Raw genomic sequence first — 17,188 nt, 5'->3', positions numbered from 1 at the left:
AAAATTGACGCCTTCTTAAAATAATAACCCAAGTCATTTTTTTCAGATTTTTCAGGAAGCACCAAAAATGTAACCATTTGCATCATTAGGAGATGATTTAGGCATTAAAACAATTGCAAAAGAAATTACTTAGGCAATTATTTTAAGGGTGGCAAAATGCTATATTGAGGTAGCCTATATAGGTGTTTCTTTTTTATTATAATTTTTTTCTGGAGAGCTCAGTATTGGTCATTTGACATGTCATCATCATTGCTCTCCTTTTTTTTTTTTTTGTATGTGTGTGTGTGTGTGTGTGCGTGTGTGCGTGCGTGTATTCATTAGTGTACCTAAAACCTATTTAAAAATCCCATACCGTTCACCTAAACCAAACACTTCAGAATATATATATATATAATATATATAGGTGTTTCCTTTAAGTAATGACTTTGGTTTTTGGGGGAGAAATTGAATGTATCACAAGTACTAGTGGTATCGGTACTTGGTATCGGCCATTTCTCAAAAGTTGAGTACACCTACTGGTATTGAACCTCCTAAAAAGCAGTGGTGATCAACTCAAAACAATCCTCTAACTTGTGTTTTGTATTTCTGTGGTATGTTGTCTAATATATATTTCCTCAAATCATCTCATCAAGTCTACAGAAGTGTCATTAAATATTTGACCAGGATAGATATAGATATAATATCCTGCAGTTAGTCTGAAGTGGAAGAGTAAAGTCCAGTTGCAACAATGTACAATCTTGATGGAGTAGAAATTTTAATAAAATATCTGGTGTGTATTCTTTCTTTTTTTTAGACAACAGTACCAAAACAACAAAGTAGAAAAATAAGTTTATATACATCATAGTCAATCGCCAAAATCTTACATTCAACAGGTGCCAGAAAACACAAAGCAATACATGAATAAAAAGTGGTCACAAAAAATGCAGCCAGACATCGAATTTAAGAGCAGTTAAGTTGTCATAGACTTCGTGAAAGGTGGTCACATGACAAAATGTGAACGTAAACAAAGATACAGGCCAACATCAGTTACAGGAAAAGCTTGTTCAACTTTTCTTTGAACTGACATAATAGGATTCATGTCTATAAATTACAATCACTTCACATCACGTAAACTGTTGTAGAAGAAGGGAAGGTTTTCAAGTCATAAAGCATGTTCAACGAAGAAAAAGTGCGATGAAATTATTTAAGGTCTACTACTCCCTAGCTTGAATCCTTACAGTAACCGTGAAGCAAAGCAGAGAGCAGCTATAATGACATGACAGTGGATTGCATTCCACAAATACAATTTCAATAACAGGAAGTTGCACAGGCATCGAATGGGTGGGTCTGAGTTCTGTAGCTCTCAAGAAATCCTTTTGGAAAAAATGTCCCATTAACCAGTGTCGAAACAGAATGTTCGAAAAAGCCATAAGCGATTCAAATACTTATTTTGTTTGATAATTGTATCCTTACACGCTTGTTTTATTCTGTATTTCATCACACTGAAGGCCCACATGAGGTTTGCATGAACATGACTGCAGGCATGTCATGAGTTATGTTTAATATTCGTCATTTGTTTTCTCTCCCATATAAACAAACCCCACATGGCGAATACAGTGCATGGAAGCAATTCTCTATAAATGGCCCACTTTCAACATTTTACTTGGGAAATTCCCATCAAACACATCCAAAACTCCATAATGTCATTTCTACGCATAAATAAATCAAATAGGGGAATACGTATAGCTTATATCATGATAAAGATATGTTCAAGATGAAGCAACTTTCTGAGTTGTTCTTCATAACTTCATGGCTCTTCAGGCCATAGTGAAATATCTAAAAGCATCATCTTTTCTTTTCACATGGAGCAGTCGCTTTGTCAGAAGCACCTGAAAGCATCATCTGGATGCCTTGGCTCATTCATTGGTTTCAGACAAAGTAAAGGTTAATTTTGAGGATTTCAAATCTAATATTAGCTATATGTCTTTTGTGACCACGACTACAAACAGAGAGCGATTCATATGTGGGATTCTCCAGTGTTCTGCCCACTCCGAGAACCCTAAAAGAACAGAAACAAAATATTTTTAGAAACAGATGATGATGAGTTAGTGTTAAGAGAGTGTACTTGTATGTGTATGTGGAGGTTTGATCCTTACTTGTGACTGACTATTGGATGGATTTGTACTGCTGAGGTCTGAGTATCTCTTCTTGGGCGCACAGATGCAGGAGAAAAAGTTGTAGTACTCCTCTCTAACCTGCAGAGGGCAGCAGAAAGCAATATGAGGAATCTTCATTACCACTATACTTGTATGTATTTAATTTAACAATACGAAGCCTACTTGTTTAGATAAAAGGCAGTGCATGATGAAGACCAGTGCTCCCTGCAGGCTGTTTAAAATGGTGAATATGTACTCGACCGCTACGCTGCCCTTGCGAAACAGGAAGGCTCCAAACACCCACATAAGTCCCAGAATGCACATCTGGGCAATGGCTGTCACTGTAAAAGCTCTGCAGAGGTAATCAAATTGTTAGCATGGTGGTTGACATGAATGCAAATTCACTACATATGGAGAGAGCATTTAGGAGAGCAATAGTGAAGGCACTGGTGGAAGTTTCCCGCTGGTTTAGTTAGGCCACTGCTTGTTTTGAAAGGTTCAAACGAATGATCATGAAAAACAGATGCATCTTAGTCAGGCTAGTGAGTAATTTGCATACATCAAAAAGCGACCAGATGAAAATATAAAAAATAAATATAGACCCTTGTAATACACCGACGTAAGTGACTATCTTCTAATTAACCATTCAGCAGGACCTTGTTGGAAAAGAAAACAAACTAATTGCCATGTTTTTACATTTCTGTTTTCAAAGCCTAACCTTAACACAAGCATAGAGGATGTATGCACAGTGCCGTGAAAAAAGTATTTGCCCCATTCCTGACTTCTGATTTTTAACACATTATCAAACTTAAAAGGTAGATTTTGCCATTTTGCTGAAACTATGGTGGGAACAAAAAAAAAAAAAAAAAAAGCCCATCCCTCATTTGCCAACAATTGGGTGTAAAACTAGCAAACCGAAACAGGGCGAAGGGATCTCAGCCAGGTGAGAGACAGGACTGAGAAGCAATGTGGAATTAGCGACATTACTGTACGATAGGTTGGGTAACATGCCCCCCTTGAATAAGGCATCCACAATTCCCTTTCTGACTACTAAATGGAACAAATTTTAATTTCCAGAGGCTTCCTTGGACCAAAGCAGCACTTGTTGAACTTTGTTTAGCATTGAAATATTTTTATTGGTCGGCCAGTATCCAAAAATGTTTTTGGGGAAGGATATGCATAATAAAACATTTTATACAAATAAATATTTAAAATGAGTGTCTTGTACAGGTTAATCAATTAGTTTGAAGAGGGGAAAAAAACGTATCTTTCAATATATGAAAACGTAAAGTATGACTTTGTGTGGACCATTCTAAATGATGATTTTGTTCTATAATGGAGCAAATTCCCAAACTATCTGCTCTACATGAAAAGGTAATTGCCCCCTGAACAGCAATAACTCAAGCGTTTGCGATAACCCGTAATGAGCGGTTTGCATCGTTGTGGAGGAATTTTGGCCCACTCTTATTTGCAAAACTGTTTTAACACAGTCATATTGAAGGTTTTTAGAGCATGACCTGCATTTATGGTCAAACCACGGCATCCAATGGGATTTAAAGAGGGTGTTTTCAGTTTTGAAACCGCTAACAAGATTTGAATGCAGCCTCACTTGGCTAATCTTTCTCAACCTCGAGTCCGACCAAAGCCACGCACTGACGTGAACACGCTTGATTCTTTAATGTGGCCGTTCATATTGGCATACAATTATGAAATGATATGAATGATGTTGATAGTTATGGTAAACTTAAATAAAATAGCTGCGTTAGCAATGCTAAGATAGCATTAGCATTGTGGACTTTGTGAGATCAAAATTGTTTTGATAATTCAAAATGTTCAAAGTGCAAGTCAACCCACATTTATTGACAATAATCTGTCATATGTAAACTCATTAGACTAAACATGACATTCTGATTAATATTAAAATTGTGGAATATGAGTTATGAAGCAAAATCCAGCCGTTTTTATCCATTTCAGGGGGCGGCCATTTTGCCACTTGCTGTTGACTGAAGATGCAATGACCAATCACAGCTCACCTGTTTTCTGAAGCTGCGCTGTGATTGGTTGATACCTGAGACCTGAGCAACATTGATATAATCTTCAGTCGACAGCATGTGGCAAAATGGCCGCCCCCTGAAATGGATAAAAACGGCTGGATTTTGCTGCTTAACTCATATTCCACTAACGCAATATTACACAGAATAAAATGTGGGGCTGCATAGAACATATTATTATATTATTATTATATAAAACAAACATTGGGGGTTGACTTCCCCTTTAAGTGTGATAAATATGTCAATAACAAAATCAGAAATCAGGAAGGGGGAAGCATGAAAACAAAGACAAACAAACAAAGACTCACTGACTTTAATTTGTTAAGATTGGACAGATCCGGGTTGAGGCTGCTGAACTTCTGGGCCAGCTTCCAGACGGTGATGATGAAGAAGGAGACGTTGAGAAAGATGATGACGCACACGGGGCCGTAGAAGCTCCAGATGAGGCCGTCTTTGAGGGACAGCCAACAGCTGCAGTGCAGACATAAGAATCGCAGTTTCAAGCAAAAGCAGATCTCCGGAGCTCACTTAACTTTTGATCCTTTTGTAAACATACTTACTGCTCCTCAGTTCCGTATCCTTTGGGTCTGATGATGGCAGATATAATGACAACAACCAGGGGTGCCCCGTAGCCGAAGAGGAATAAGTAGAGGGGCCGAATGGTGGCATTAAAAACCAGGACCACCATACGATACAGCTGCACCCCCTCAAGCAGCATCCACGCAAACACTCCCATGAAGAAAAGATGGAGCATGGCAGCAATAAACCTGCAGCCGCCCTGTAATGCAATATAAACACATGAGGAGCGGAAGCAGCATGGAGAGCGGAGGAATGAAATAACTCCTGCTGTGTTTATACAAGTCGCCCTAACCTTATAAAGACACTCCTTTCAATGAGACATTTTGGTTTGTTTGAAATTTTCATGTTCAAATGTTCAAAGATAACCACAAGACCACGACAGCACAAGAATGAAAAGCGGTAACATAGGCTTACGCTACGATTTTTTTTTCCTTTGTGTTCGCGAGAGGTTTCACATGCACATTTTCCCAAACAATTCCCTTTTACATGAACTGCAAAAACCACAGAAAAGAATGTCATGTAAAATTCAGGAAACACTATAACCCCAAAAAAATAAAAAATACTTCACTTGACTGCATATTTTGGTTGTGATTTATTCACACACACAACCTACAACTATAACTACACCAAAAAAAAAAATCTTCTTTTCATTAGTTAATTTATTTATTTATTTATTTATTTTTAATCAAGTACTGTTGTTTTCCCACTTTTAAGTGCAGTGTAATGCATTTGTCTTTAACTAGCAAGTACTAGTTTCCAATTTTACCAAGCAAAACTTTTTTGGTCATATTTGTTAAAACCATCATTATGATTTCACAGTAGGACATTGTTAAACATGTTCTGTGAAAATATCAGCCCTCTCTGGCCCCATTTTGTGGCTTTCATTTTATGTAAAAAAAAAAATATATAAAAATCTGAGATATATTTGTGCAACTTGTCACCGCAGAAAAGCACCTTTTTTATTATAAGGGAGTGTTACTATAATAATTAATGTTATTGGTAGACTACCTCATAAGTTGTGCTTTCTGTATCTGAATTGTTGTTTTTCCTCGGGCACTGTAGTTTTATTTATTTATTTTATACAGTTTTCAATTAGAGGCACAAGATGGGGCCGTTGAGGGCTTCTTCTTTTTTTTATAGATCATATTTACCATGTACTACTGCCAAGTAATGACTTTTGTGAATTACTTTATGGAATAATAGAATACCACAATATTGCAGTGACTTACAATACTGAATTACAGCTTTTTATGAACGTGTAGGCATCCTATGTTACTGTATGTGTGACCATTATGGTGGTGCTTTGAGAGCTGAGTTATTTTTTAGGTGGTTCACTGTCATAATTAAGGGAATCATTGCATCATAACAGCTGTCCTTTAAATAAATAAAAAAAATACCACAGTTATAGTTATGTTCAAGAATACAATATTTCTAACATGAGATTTTTTGTTTCAAGTCAGGGGAGAACTCCTTTTTTAATGTCATGAGATAATCCAATGTTGCACCGTGATGAGTGCCTGTAATGTTAATAGCTGAGTTTTGAACTGTTCAGCTATGCAGAACGTAAACGATGAGAGCAGCCGCTCAACAAATTCATCAAGCTAAGACCTCCATCACATGCAAACAATGTCACCGTCCACTTGAGTGAACATACCTCAGGTTTTGTTTGGGAAACGCCGGCCAGGAAGATGAGGTCGGCGATGAAGAGGCAGATGCAGAGGTGCAGGTGGATGGTCGTGCGTGTGCCTTGTATGGAGCGGCAGAACTTGAATGTCAGGATGCAAAAACTCAGACACAGCAGGGAGAGGATCAGTCCGATCTTTGTTATCAACCGCATCGCGATGGATTGCTGGAAGGGAAAACCCGACAGTGTGAAATCATTTTTAAACCATTATACATTGCCACTGTAACAATCCGCAGTGTGGCACCTCGCCACAAGGTGGCGTCTCCTTATTTTTGTTGTGCCTACTGCCTATGCAGCTATCAATGTGTTTGACGACGTGGATATGTACGCTTATCGTGATGCGTGGTAGCACAGAGAAGCCCACTGTTTTTGTTTCATTTTAACAAAGTAAGCCTGTGGACTTCCAGTTGCTTTGTTGCTCTCCAGTTTGTGCTATCCAGCTGCGCCGTCCATGGCTGATCAGTCACCGCACGTTACACCACCATGACAAAAGTAACTTGAAAATAAAGGCAAATGAGATGGTAAAGAATTGACTGTAGAATTTACAATAAATACCTGACCCAAAAAAGTTGCCAGTTAATTATTGTAAAATCTTAGTTAATTACTGTAAAAATCTATTACAACATATTACGATTTTTTTTTTTTTACTGTATATAAATTACAGTTACTTATTGTATTCTTTTACACACAGTAAATTTCGTAGAAGATCACTCAGTGGTTGAGGAACAATGACAGAGGCTTCAGTTTGGAATACAGTCAATCCAACCACTGATCCAAGGCACTCCTACAGCATTTGAGTATAATGACCATTTTCGGTATGCTGAACTTTGTGGGTTTGTTTCTCAAGTGATTTTTTTTTGTGTTTTAATTTTTTACTCTCTTCCAAGTGTAACGTTTAGATGGGACCGAATACAGTTTTGTTTTTTAGTAAAATTTACTCGGTAATTTACTGTGTATTAAATAATACAGTAAGTAACTGTAATTTATATGCAATGAAAATGTTTAAAACAAATTACAGTAATATGCTGTAACAGATTTTTACTGAGATATGGGGGAAAAAAATGCTGGCTAGCTATGCCGGCTTTGAAAACAACAAGGCGAGCGATGTATTTTGTTTACTGTTGACAAACATTAGGATCATGGCCTTAGTTCCTTAAACATTACAGTTTAAAGTATGTACAGTATATATATATATATATATATATATATACATATATTTGTATGCATTTGTAGGGTGTGTTTCTTGTTTCTTACATCTACGGGATAGTGAGCCATCAGAATGGCAAAACTGCTGAGATGTTCACATCGACACACTGTGTGCGTGAGATTGGATTTCTGTTGATGGCAACCATCTGTGGCCCAGGCACCTCTGTCGTTCCAGTAAGCGCAGATGTAGCTTGCCTCCGATTTGTTCTAAACCACACAAGTAAAACCACAACATCTCACTTACCCACGTTGCATAGCTCATGATTGCAATGATCAAAGCAAGGCAAGTGTGAATTATGATTTGCCAATTTCTGCCACACACTCAGGAGGGTCTGAGTTTGAAGCTCAGTTCAAGTACTGGCGTAAGTCGGACAAACCTGGAGATGTTTGAGTGTGAGGATGACGGGGTGGCTCAGGTTCTGAGTGGATGGGTTGGACACCACGACGGACACAACCCGGGAGAAGATTTTGAAAGTCGGTTCAATGCCCTCTTTTTCAAATCCTTGGAGATTGTCAAAGGAGTGGTTGACAGATCTCTCCAGGTTATGGTAACTCAACAAGGCAGCCATAGCAAAGCCTAGAAGAGGACACCATGAATATGTTTGATCATTTACAATTACCTCCACCAAGCACAGTGAAAGCCAGAGATACAGTACATGATTTAGATTACCATTGTTAGAAGCATTTTGCAAAAACTACAGTCATGGTCAGTGGGTTTTGGCCGTTCCTGAAATTTTGTATTTCTTTAACTTTACTGCTTTGGTTTTTGTGCTTGTAATTCATATGGCTTCAGTATTGTTGCATTTAGATGCAGATAGATGTTGAAGGACGGTAACAACATTTATCTGTGATTTTCTATAGCACTTGTTTTCATTAGAGCCAATTCTGGGTGAGTGGCAGGCTACAACCTGGACTGGTCACATTTCAGTAGCAAGTAATAACAAATGGGCAAGACTGTAAACACATCATTTTAGAATCTAAAGGCCCTATATTCATGCCCAGTGCAAGTCTAGTGCATAGCGCAGTGTAACACCAACTGCGCCACAACTTAGATCTGGTTTCACCTAGTCTAAAGTCTAGTCTACTTTCTGTTACCAAATTGTAAGGTGCACCAGGGCATGTGATAGAAAAAGCAATGAGTTTTCTGGTAGGCCCAGTGAGGCACAGCACCGTCTGCTAAATTCCCAAAAACTACACTTACTCGAAAAGGAAGACACGCCTGTTTTAGAGCAAGGAGTGGCGATTTTGAAGAAAATAGAATATAAAACATATTTTCCATTATTTCACCTTTTTTTAAGTACATAACACCACATGTGTTCATTCATAGTTTTGATGCCTTCAGTGTAAATCTACAATGTAAAGTAAACTGCATTGCATGAGAAGTTGTGTCCAAACTTTTGTCTTGTACTGTAATTTGAGTCATGCCCAAAACAGTCCAAAGGGGACACTGTACATAAATTTTGATAAATGATGTAGAGTGGTGGCACGAGCTAAAGAGGAAACTTTTGCATTTTAGTGTGGGGATTTGTTTTTTTTTAGTTCTTAAATTTGTTTTTTACTTATACTAACAATTTGGCATTGGCACAAATCTGTTGTGGTGATCATTTGTTTTTGCAGGAAATAGTAAGAAAATAGAAGTTTACCAGGGTATGCTCCCGTTCCAGTTGCTGTTGTCCAATCGGTGTCAAGCGCTGAGTTTTCATTCCCCAGATGAATCGTCCCAGTGGGTGGAGACCTTCCCCTCCGTACTGCAATCTCCACAGCTGCTCAAACAAACAAGTCAACTTAAAGCCAGCAGCCCTCCTGTTGCATCACTCTGATAAACCGTGATTGTTACCCGTCTCATTGGAGCCCATCGAGGTGCGGTTGCCTCTGAGCTGTGGGCCAATGAGCCTGATGGAGTTTTCCATTGTGCTTAGCAGCCCATACATGTCTTCACTCGTGTCCATATTGACGGATGATAAGACGCTCTCTGATGCGGTCAAAAATCTCTGCGCGTGTGGTAGAGCAAAGGATGAGGAACCGAGACGGCGTTGTTGTCTACATGTGCTTTGCGTTTGCTTTCCTGACCTCCAGTAGTGCATCTCCATCAGCCTTGCTTCCATTGCTCGTATTTGGGTTAGACAGAGCCATGCAGCTGTTTCTCATTATGGACTGCAGATCTGCCAAGCCACTGTAATACTGAGAGAGGATACAATAATAACGCTATTCAGCTTTCAAAATACGCACTTAAATTTTGGGGTCCAGTGTGCAAATAAAGAAAGTCCGCCTCGCCCTTAAATATTCCATTGAACTGATCTGTGCTGGTAGTGGTAACATGCTAAGATAAACAATAGCTAGATTGTCTTTATACTGTATGTATAGACAAGGGCAGTTGCTGATCAATATTTTTTTCTTTCATATTATCAAAAATGAATTACACAGTGAATAACATGACATTAACCCTTGATCAAATTTTTCTTTGATAACTACCGTGTCAACAGTGTGGATATTTTGGCTGGCTGCTGTTAGAAATGGTGACAGAAACTCTCCACGTTTTGCTTTCCAGTCACAGGTACATACCAAATTGTGAATATAGTTAAAGTTGAAGTCAAGTTAAAAAAATTTTTTTTTTTTTTACAATGTTATAATCACATTCAGGGAATAAGAATCAAGCAGAAACATCCACACGTTTTTATCCAGTTGATAGGGGGCAGCCATTTTGCCATTGACTAAAAATTACATCACAGTGCCTAAGGCAGGGCTCATCCATTGTTTACCATTTTTTTTCCAACAGAAATGGTACAGTACATACAAAAAGTTAACTGAACTGTAATGAAAATGAGCCAAGATATTACCTGCGAAGGTACACTTCTGCCCTCAAACGTTTCACAATCCAGTTCTAGAGAGGAAATGTCAAATGTTTCAGTGCAAGGATGCAGATTTAAAATAAATAAATAATGCAAACACTCACTAGTGCATGCAGTGCCTCCAATGCCATAATTTGTGTATCCTTTTGCGCACTTGCACCAGAAACTTCCATTTACATTTTTACAACTTCCTTTACTTCCACAAATGTCTTCTTTTCGATGCTCAGCTTCCTCGCATTCATCGACGTCTGAAGGGAACAGAAACAGACGTAGAGTTGCTAACTTGCTTACATTACTTTGTACAGTTGCACAATCAGTAGTGGGTTAGGTTAGCTAAGCTTAGGTTAAGTTGAAGCTAAAGTTGATTTTTACTTGAGTATGGACCTATTTAATTTTCTGATGACTTTTTATTTTTACTCACTATATTTGAAAACAGACATTTTCATCTTTCCATTCATTACTATCTCAATATATGCTTGTTACTTTTTTTCAACCTCCAAAGATAACAACAGGGCGTTAAGGCGAAACTAAAGAGAGGGAAAGTCTACGGCTGATTAGCAATAGCTAATGTAGCATATTTTAAACCATGAGTTCTCAATGGTTAGCAAAGCTGTGGGAACACATTGTTGTGATAGCGTAAAAGCCTGATCCAACATTAGCTTGCACTTGGTGAAATGCTACATGTAATATTGCTCTTCAGGGCTGTCAGAATTTAGCTTGATGTAAAGCTGTGTCCAGCGTTTGTTTGTTTGTTTTCTTCTTAAATATGAGGACTGAAAGTAAACAAGGGAAACTATAGAAAGAATGTTTCTCTTTTTTCGTTACCAGCTGTTGAATATCTTTAACCGTAAACATTTGATTTACTTTTGTGCTCATGTGCATTGTTCTTTTATTTCTTTGTTTTTTTGTTTCACAGGTTAGGATTTAAATCAGCATCTCTACTTTTTATGTTTTCCTCAAGTATCTATACTTCTACTTAAGTATAGATTATGAGTACTTTTGCCACCTATTTGCACAATCAAATAAAATCAAATAGAAGAGTATCAAATGTATCAAACATTCTGCCTTCGTAAAGATTGCAGCGTTTTGATCGGCACTCTCAATTAAACATTTAAGTGTGCGCAGTGGGATACCACCCACTCTGCTGACCAATCAGTTTGTGTGCTTCTTTTTATTTTCCCAATGTTTGAAGGAGATTAAAAAGGCATCTAGGATATACATATAAAAAAAACAACAACATGCTTTTTGTATCTTAAATCATCATTTGTAATTGAGTGAATTTTCTATTTAAGCCTGTGGAGTCAAAACTGTGTGTTCTTAAAAAAACAACAACATGGCAATCACCTATGCAGTCAGTGCTGCTATTGATGTACCCATCTGGGCAGATACAGCTGAAGCTTCCAATCAGGTTGATGCACTTAGCCATGTGACCACAGACCTGTACGTGGGTTTCGCACTCGTTTTTGTCTGATGGAGGAACACAAAAGGGCACGTGAGACAGAGAACCGCATATCTGGTCTGCCCGAAGGTGTTCGCTCACCTTGACACTGTCCATCAACTCCGGTGAAGTTATCACTTCCGTGAATGTTCCTGAAGCCATCCTCGCACTGACAGTAGTAGCTGCCGTTTGTGTTGATGCACCGTGTGTGCCTGCCACATAATCCTGAATTTCCGCACTCATTCACATCTGGAAAGTTGGAGTAGAGTTAATTGTGCACCATGCGGTGTTGGCATGATCCAGTGCTGTACTGCAAAAAAAGCCGCCTGTGGCGTTCTTGTTTAATGGCAGAGATAAGCAGCAAGATCCAGCATTTTGTATCAATATCAGAAGGCGGCCATTTTGCAACTTGCTGTGGAATGAAAAAAATCGCAGTTGCTCAGTTCTCTGGTAACAAACAATCACAGCTCAGCTTCAGAAAACGAATGAACTGTGATTAGTCGCTGCCTGAGCTCTGAGCAACTGTGATGTCATCTTCAGTCGACAGCAAGTGGCAAAATGGCCGCCCTCTGACAAGGATAAAAATGACTGGATTTTTCACTTTCCATAAATGCGATATTAATCAGAATGTCATGTTTAGACTAGTTACCTCACATATACCATATTATTCTCAAGAAATGTTTAAGGTTGATTTCACTTTTAATTATGAGCTGGAAACTCACATTTTTACATTTACAATGGTTAACTTTTACACTTGTATGAGTTAATGTGAAAGTTCAAAAAGTCAGTTCAAACATTTTTTCTAAAGTAAAGCAAAAATTATGTTTGTAAACTTGAGGCAACTCTTATCCTACAAGAAGACACAATTGATTAGCTTTTCCACACCACTCCATAACACAAGATATTAGCAACATTATTAGGTAAAAAGATATTAAGATAAGGAATATTCAAGTTAAGCAGAGTAAGGTTTATTACCAACACATTTGCTTCCTTCCGCTTTCATGCCAGTGTAACACTGAGGCATGCATCTCTTCATCATGCACATTAAACCTGCAGGGGAAAAAACACGAGAACTGTTAGATTCTAATCAGAAAACACCCATCTGTCAATTTCTATATCATCCCATTTGTCCTTCTTAGGGTCACAGGTGAGCTGGAGACAATCCCACCTGACTTTGGGCGAGATGCGCGTGCCAGGAAAAAAAGTACAATTACCAAGAGAACATGAAATCTCATGCAAACCACTATACCCCCATCACCACCACCCTGTGCCTGCCTACCGACCAAAAAAAAAAAAGGGGGAGGGGGATAATTTACGTTCACTTCAAAGTGGATGTTAGTGTCTGAATTATTTTGTTCTTCCTTCCTTTATTGTTTTAAGTCACTTCAGCTGTGCTGTTTATTTCATTCTGTCATTTTAATTGTTTACTGGTTGTCATGGTGACCACTGCTTCCATGTGTGAGAGAAGTGCTTTTATTCGTGCTACAGGCACCCCAAGTAATGAAGTACATCACATTACCAACAACAATGTGAACAAACAATAAAGTCAATGTAAAAATAAAAATAAAAACAGTTGCAACAATTGCTCAGGCCCGGTTGCACCATTTCTGTCACAAAAGCTCGTCAAGTGCCAAATGTGTGATTTTTAGGTGCGGGGTTTCCTTTTTAGTGGAAGTGGTGACATTTTATCTTTCATTGGCATGCACGTGACTGACAGTTATTATGTGTCTTCACCAGTGTGTGGGCTTTTCTTGTGAAAGTATTTGCATACACTGTGTAATGTCCTGTTCCTCATAGACACCAGCAGTTGTGTTAACTCATTCACTGCCATTGACGGCTATAAACGTTAAAAATTCATTTTAACTAATTCTATTAGTTTAAAAAAAAAATGAGAAGAGTGTGAAAACCTAGGAAAAAAATATTGTACATTTAGAACTGATATAAAATTTGTGATTAATCGTGAGTTAACTAGTGAAGTCATGCGATTAAATACAATTTAAAAAATGTAATCACCTGACGATTATAAATTTTAATCGGAATTAATTAACTTCAATAGTTAACTCACAACTAAGCACACATTTTATATCTGTTCTAAATTTACGATAAAAAATTCTAGATTTTTTGACGTTTATAACCGTCAATGGCAGTTAATGAGTTTTAAAGAGGAATTCACCCCCCCACAAAAAAAATCCAATATGTTCAATGAGCATGTTGTGGAATATGAATGAAGCAGCAAAATCCACCCATTTTTATACATCTTAGGATGGCGGCCATTTTCCCACTTGCTGTTGACTGAAAATGTCACCACAGTTGCTCAGGGCTCAGGTAACAACCAAACATGGCTCAGCTTGTGAATGTCACATGACCAAACTCAGAAAACAGGTGAGCTGTGATTGGTCGTTCCCTGAGCAACTGTGATGTCATTTTCAGTCCACAGCTAGTGGCAAAATGGCTGCCCCCTGAGATGTATAAAAACAGGTGGATTTTTCTGCTTCATTCATATTCCACAAACACAATATCAATCAGATAATTAGATTAGACGAGTGAGGGCGGATACGACATATTATTGTAAAAAAAATAAAAGTGTTGACTTTCTTCTTTTTCTTTCTAGTTAATTTTACAACGACATACAATCCGTTTCACAAACAAACTATTTAATAAGAAGAGACCTAATGATGTAATGGTTAAGTTGAGAATTGTAATTATGGTGCATGTTTTTGTGTTATTTAGTATGTTTGCAACCATGACAACTCCCCCCCACCCCTCACGCACTCGATTAGCCACACAACAGGCATGTAACACAGAATATGTTTGTTGCACAGCTCCCTCTCCTGCGTCGCCCTCCCCTCATCCACAATGGGCCCCCTGTTTGCGGCATGGTTGGCGCTCTCAGCGCCCCAGTGAAGATAAAATCAGACAGAATTTGAAAGTAAGTGTGCCAAACGGCGTGACTTCCTCCAAGTGTATGACTAAAAAACACAAGGCCTGACAACAAACAAAGTGTGACTTTGTGTGGTGTGTGTAGCCGACGTTCATTCGCCAATCAGAACAGTGGCTGGTTTAACATCAACTAGATAGTCCAGACGTTTCTTGTTTACTGGATTTCAATTTTGTTTCTCTTGTAGTGCCAAAAGTTCACGACCAATGCATATGACTGTGTGACTCATACTCCTAATCCCAAAACTAATTTCACTTTGATAAGCAGTCTTGTGATGAATCCATCACATGCTGACAAAACCGCACCTGCTGTTCCTCCTACACACAAGTGAATCTTTTTTGTCCATGACTTGATTTTGACAAATTATAATCAACTTAAAACACGAGCGAACTTCTGCGTACAGAGATTTGTAGGCCTTGTGCCTGATCCGTATGAAAGTGTGCGTCTATACAACTTCTGTTTTTAATGGCAGAATCTTAAAATGAGAGACAGAGTGAAAGACATTTGCCAAAAGGAAGTGCCGTTGATTACCTCATATTTTATAAATAAAAGTAGCCGGGTATGAATAATTTTGGAGTGAGTGAGCGGCAGAATAGAGGTAGTTTTTAATGTCATAAAAATAAAGCAGCAAAACCTCTAATCCCAGCCACTTGGAAATTATGGCTATTATAGTGTTTTTGTGGTGGAAATATATATTGAGCACTCAGCGGATAGCACATGAGTGCTGCTGTATAGATTAGGCATGTATGGGTATTTTATCTTTTAGTTTTCCGTTTTTTTTTTTTTTTTGATTCATTGTTTTTTTTTATTTTATTGTTATTGCCTATTGTGTGCCTTTTTTTAATCCGTGTACAGCACTTTGATCAACAGAGTTGTTTTAAAGGCTTTATAAATAAAGTTCTATTGGATTGGATTAGGTGCTAGATTGGTTTGTTCTTAAATCTACATGGGAGTTTTTTGATTACATAATACAGGATAGTGCTTGACTTTGTACAAGTTTTCATGCTCATGAGAAGTGCAGTACACACATTTTAGACTAGATTAGACTACATGGCAAAATGAAATATTTGCATATTTAGTTTTTACACCCACACAAAACAAAAGCTATTCCTTCACCAAAATGAGTTTTTGATGTTTGCATCAATTTTACCGTGTGTTTATATTATTAAGAATTTTATTGTGTATATTATTAATAATTGAAGTACATATTAGTTAACACATGATGTTGTGCTTCGTGCTTGTGCCAAACCACAACAAAAATACAATTTGATGTCTTTGTCAAGAGTATTTCTGAAGATAACCTTTACTTTATAAACTTATAAGATTCAACAACAGGTAGGGTTTTGAAACAGCTGTATTGAATTTTCTCTGTTGTGACAACAGCACACAGTCAACATCTACCGTACTGAGGTCGGATTCCACGGCCACATCTTCTAGCCTCAGTCTTACAAGGTGTGACCAGTGTGACACTTTGTCACAGTAGTGAGCGCATAAACACGTGATAGTCTGGCAATAAATGAACCGCTGATTAGGTTAAATGGAAATAGTTGTTCAGAAAGTAAATGTCGGTAAATGCATCAGAACATTAAATACGCCTGTTTTCTTTTTGTTTCCTTTTCATTTCTTCCCACTGTCAAAACAATCACACACAAACACAACAGTTATGATTATGAATGACTTACCAAGAAGAAGCACAAGCTCTTTTTCGCCGCCCATGTCCAAACAATCAAGCTGCAAGCTTTGTGATAAGAAATAACTGAAGTCCTCGGAGAAGGCTCACTGGAATTTAGAGTGCTTGGACTCCACAAAGCAGGCAACACAAAGAGAAACTCCGGAGACTAGTGTGTGCGTTTGGATGTGTGTGTATGAAAACCACCAGCAGCTATTTCCCTCTCAATCTGAGCACGCCTCCTCCGGGCCTCCCCCAGCCTTCCCCCAGCCCTCCTTTTCTCCCTCCTTCTCTCTCCTTTCACACACAGTGCTTCCCTCGTCACTCTTTCCCTTTCTCTCCACCTTTTCCACACGAGAGCATTTCTCACACTGGCATCGTATCACGTTGCCTACATAAACCGCCTCTGTGTCTTCGTCCAAGTCTGCGTGCTCTATTTCAGGACCTACTGGCCTCTCGCTCATGAGACGCACGCAGAGGAGGCGGCTAATCGAGTCTAGAGAGGATGATGACTCACGCTCCTTCTAAACAGCTGCTTTTTGACTTCCCAGTAAGCAATCTTATGTCCCTTCCCAAACTCCCCCATCCTACATCCTCCGCCTCCTTGCCCTAAACATTTGAGATTTGACACGGTTCCAA

General features: G+C 38.4%; 1 protein-coding gene across 1 annotated transcript; it reads right to left on the bottom strand.

Moving 5' to 3' along the window:
- Positions 1–730: 730 nt before the first annotated feature.
- On the bottom strand, positions 731–16,789 carry LOC144055702 (adhesion G protein-coupled receptor E5-like). The gene is made up of 17 exons (XM_077571924.1): positions 16,563–16,789; positions 12,918–12,992; positions 12,045–12,191; positions 11,849–11,971; positions 10,609–10,752; positions 10,493–10,536; positions 9,726–9,836; positions 9,493–9,646; positions 9,299–9,418; positions 8,033–8,232; positions 7,704–7,862; positions 6,420–6,614; positions 4,747–4,964; positions 4,499–4,657; positions 2,319–2,487; positions 2,136–2,234; positions 731–2,038 (listed from the first exon to the last, which is right to left on the bottom strand). Exons 1-17 carry the CDS (start codon positions 16,594–16,596, stop codon positions 1,997–1,999), a joined length of 2,193 nt encoding a protein of 730 aa, XP_077428050.1. The 5' UTR covers positions 16,597–16,789; the 3' UTR covers positions 731–1,996.
- Between the last annotated feature and the right edge of the window lie 399 nt (positions 16,790–17,188).

This window comes from Vanacampus margaritifer, chromosome 7 (genome assembly GCF_051991255.1).
Source record: "Vanacampus margaritifer isolate UIUO_Vmar chromosome 7, RoL_Vmar_1.0, whole genome shotgun sequence".
In the NCBI taxonomy this organism is placed as follows: domain Eukaryota; kingdom Metazoa; phylum Chordata; class Actinopteri; order Syngnathiformes; family Syngnathidae; genus Vanacampus; species Vanacampus margaritifer.
Note: the sequence above shows the minus strand (reverse complement) of the source record. Positions and strands in the feature narration are given on the sequence as shown.